Genomic DNA, 3,919 nt, shown 5'->3' with positions numbered 1-3,919 from the left:
TGATAAGCAGGATCTACTTCTACATTCATCATTGTCACCGTCATTATTATGATTCAAGTTTTACACTGGGAGAGTTATACATGACAAGTTAGAGGTCAAAGTATTTATGCACATTCCCTGAAAGGTGCTTCAACAAACTAAACTTTTTAATATGGTTTGAATATCAACGTATGTATTATACGTACATATTATAACCTTGACCTGTATTCATGTATTCGAATACAAATCACACTTTCTGATAAGAACTAAAATCCAATTGGAAGGATCAACTTATATGTTTGTGCAACTTGCATTTGTGTTGTTTTTTTTCCATTTTAACAAAATGTCCACTATAGAATATTCACATTGCTATGAATTATATGTTTTGACTTTCATTTATTTTTGTACTAAAATGAATGACCTATGATCTTTTAATAAACTGAAACTGAATTTCAGTTTAATCAGGGCTATATATAATCTAGGAGTTTACAGACATTTAAACCATTCTTACTGCAATGTCTGTAACTTCATGTTCAGATTTTGCCAGCTCCCAGAATTTATGGCGACATAGCACCAAGTAAACATAATCTGTGAGTGTGTTTATGGATATATACTGTATACTACATGGTTTGATTTGGTACATGAAATCTGTTTGAAACTGATTATCCACAGACACCGTTACAGGAATCATAATATTTTTCCCCCAGAAGCATAGCGGATGTATCTGTAAAATCACCTCTAAAAAAATACAATATGTTCAACGTGAGGAACAGAGATATGTTCAAAGTTTCAACTACACGGATCTCAGTTTGGTTCCATATGCCCCAGTGCGCTAGATCATTCATATTTTGTTATGTGTGCATACAACTCACTCCTTTTACAATGCTGGGATTGTACTAGAATTCAATTGCTATTCAAATAAATCAATACAGAGCTGATGGGTACATAAAAAATCCAGGAATGAGATACACAGGAACACTTATGTTTTCATTTCAGCATCCGCTTTAGTGTTGTCAAGCATCACCGAGAAACCGTTGCCAAAACTACCCCTCAATATCCACATGTGGTTCTGACACTGTCATACAGTAGTTCCAAAAACGATGTCATCCAGCTCTTGGTCATCCATGTCGTCCTCACTGAGGGAGAAGTCCTTGTGGTTGCCGATACGGCTGGGACTGCAGTTTGACTCCCCATCAGTGAGTGATAAACTGATGGATTCTGTCGTACCAACAACCGGACCCAGTCGCTCTGCCTCAGCCATGTGTGACAGCATGCTGTCCAGCAATGGCCGGCTTTTGCAGATATTGTCCAATAACTGGCAACGGTGTCGCAACTGCCCAATCAAGGAATCCTTTTCTTTCACCATGTTCTGGAACTTCTGAATCGTTTCCTCTGATTTACACAGCTTCTCATGCAGGTAGGCAATCTCCCTTTAGAAACAAATGTCATGAATTAGTCAGTCATGCCATACACATCCCCTTGCTACAAACAAAATCATAATACATGGAAAATTCCTGTGTCAACAAGGCTACATGAATGCTTTCCTGAAGAGCAGATAGCTGGAATTTACAAATCTATACATTTACATACTTCCAAAATGAAGTTTGTTTCTTTTTATCCTAATAAGACAGGACATTGAATATGAGACCACAAAATAAAATGAAATTACAGCAAATACTACCCTTCTGCACAAACACATTATAAACAAAATATGTCTTTGTGTGTACTGTATATAAAGAATATCTTGCAATATACAAGCACTTTGTAATGCTATGTCTACTTGCCCGTGGGAGACATAAAATTTGATCTTCTGATTGACCTCGGTTCATAGCTACACATCTCTATGTGAAAAGTTTATTTTTGACTACTAAAATGAATTAAAAGACAAAGAAAGGAAAGGAGAACATGCTAGATAGCAGCGGCTTTTCTTCCGATATTCACGCCCAGACTTTGTAGCTAATTAGTGTCAGCCATATCAGGAGAGAAGAGCTGATGATGTGTCAGTGACATCTGTGGCCCAGGCACAAACAAGCAGTCCGTCGTCCCTACCTATCCTTGGCCTCTGTGATTGACTGCGTAGCAGCTCGGAGTTGCTCGTCTTTTCGGATAAGGCTCTCCGCTTGCTCCCGTACGGTGTTCTCCGCCGCCTCCAGCCGCTGCTCGAGCTCTGCAACCCGCCTGTGTACGGCGACCAGGTGTGCATTCGCCTCCTTGATCTGCACCGGTGACGGCAAGGACATGTCACACTAACTGTCGCGCAACCAACCCCGTTTCTTTTTTGACAGCGTTTGCTGTCAAACCCCTTAGCTAGTTCGATCGATTATAAATTCTAGTTTCAATCCGTCAGAAAGGTTGAATGAACGTGGTTATATGAACAGTGTTCGCTTCTCTTGTCATACTCATTCCTCGAGGTTCACTTCTTGGGAGGCATCAAACGGACTGCAGCCTCCACAGACGAGAGCGGTCACAACAATGGCTATCGATGTCCTCACCACAGATGCCAGCTGACTCACGATAACGGTAATTAACAAGCAATTTCTAACAGAGGAGTGATTAAGTGGTTCTACGTTAAAAACACATAGCTGGATACAGTGCCAGCGACGAGGACAACGCGACTAGCTAGCTAACACACGTCCGCTAGCTAGTTACAGTTAGCGTCCTGCTAGCTGGTTAAATAAGGAACTCGTAAAAGAAACAAACATCACCGAAATATTCACTGGACTCCATGCAGATACTCAGATTCATCAACAGAAATACAGTTGTTTCAAAGTTAATATTGTGTAGGTAAATATCAACTTAGCTGTTTAGATAACTTGCATGACAGGCTAAACTTTGAAGCTTGAAACCTGTGGATTAAAGACTCCGGAAACAGAAACGCTGGTTTCTGTGCACGCCCCTTTGCGCGTGTGCGATTTGTGAAGCTTGCGATCAAGCTAACACTGCGCATGTCTGTTCATTACTACGTTGCTGTCCAACAGCAAGCGTTGTCGCGTTTTGTTAGTGAATGCATTGAGAAAGTCGCGATAATAATTTATTCTACTAATTAAATAAGGTGTCTATCTGTAATTATCGGTCAGACCAAACAATATGACTGAACATTGCGACTACACTGGCCGTTAAATATGACCCGTCGATTGACCTGCAAATATACTGTTTTACATACAGGGTTAGACCTGAGCCTACGCTCTATAATAGGCAAAAGACATAAACACAAAACAAGGCTAATTAGCTGTACAAATACTATTTTAAAGTGTCTTAAAATGGATTTTATTCATAGAGGGTAACGGGTCCCTCGTTGAAAAGCAGACACAATGCTGAACATGTGGAATGTCCAGCAAAAGGAGTTGCCGTCAACCAAATGCATAACATTCTAGTTATTTATTTTGCCTATTGTATGTAAAATATAGCCCATTTCAAACATAATATCGTATTTTGATCCAGCTTACCAGTTTGCTGTCTTGAGTGACAAACATTTTCTGCAAGGTCCACGGAAGCTTGAAGAAGCCAGGCTGTAAACATTTTCATTTCCTCTTGAGTAAGTGCACAAAGTCCAAGGGGATCATGTGGGTAAATTTCAATGTCATTAACTTGACTTGAGTTGCTATTCTGAAACCAGTTCTGAAATCGAACGTTTTCACAATACAGGGGCTTTACTAGTATAGGTCGAATATTACTTTATAGCTCTTAGAGGACTTGTGAAGTGCAACATATGATAGCCCGTTTTGTTGTATACATTGCACAGGACAGGACAAGTTTGTTTGTATACTCATCAACTGAAAAATATGTATATGTATATGTATAAGACCGCACTTCTTGTGGCAGTTTCCCACAGTAGTGCTAAATTACAAATATGGCCCTAATGATTCAACATCCATATGGCTATATGCCTAACATTGTGGTATGCACTTTTTGAAAGTCACTCAAGACAACAATAGCGTAA

General features: G+C 39.7%; 1 protein-coding gene across 1 annotated transcript; it reads right to left on the bottom strand.

The window, feature by feature from the left end:
* Positions 1-412: 412 nt before the first annotated feature.
* Positions 413-2,832, bottom strand: vmac (vimentin type intermediate filament associated coiled-coil protein). The gene is made up of 2 exons (XM_036522558.1): positions 2,029-2,832; positions 413-1,409 (listed from the first exon to the last, which is right to left on the bottom strand). The coding sequence occupies exons 1-2, from the start codon at positions 2,217-2,219 to the stop codon at positions 1,058-1,060; spliced, it is 543 nt and encodes a 180-aa protein (XP_036378451.1). The 5' UTR covers positions 2,220-2,832; the 3' UTR covers positions 413-1,057.
* Positions 2,833-3,919: the final 1,087 nt, after the last annotated feature.

Source organism: Megalops cyprinoides, chromosome 2, assembly GCF_013368585.1.
Source record: "Megalops cyprinoides isolate fMegCyp1 chromosome 2, fMegCyp1.pri, whole genome shotgun sequence".
Taxonomy (NCBI): Eukaryota; Metazoa; Chordata; class Actinopteri; order Elopiformes; family Megalopidae; genus Megalops; species Megalops cyprinoides.
The sequence above is the reverse complement of the archived record's forward strand: the minus strand, read 5'-3'. Positions and strand labels throughout refer to the sequence as shown.

What these genes read in the sequence shown, in the direction of transcription:
- vmac (XM_036522558.1), bottom strand. Translation starts at nt 2,219, where the DNA reads ATGTCCTTGCCGTCACCGGTGCAGATCAAGGAGGCGAATGCACACCTG. An exon ending in ATCACAGAGGCCAAGGATAG is followed by an intron (nt 1,410 to 2,028) that starts GTAGGGACGACG and finishes TTGTTTCTAAAG; the next exon opens with GGAGATTGCCTACCTGCATG.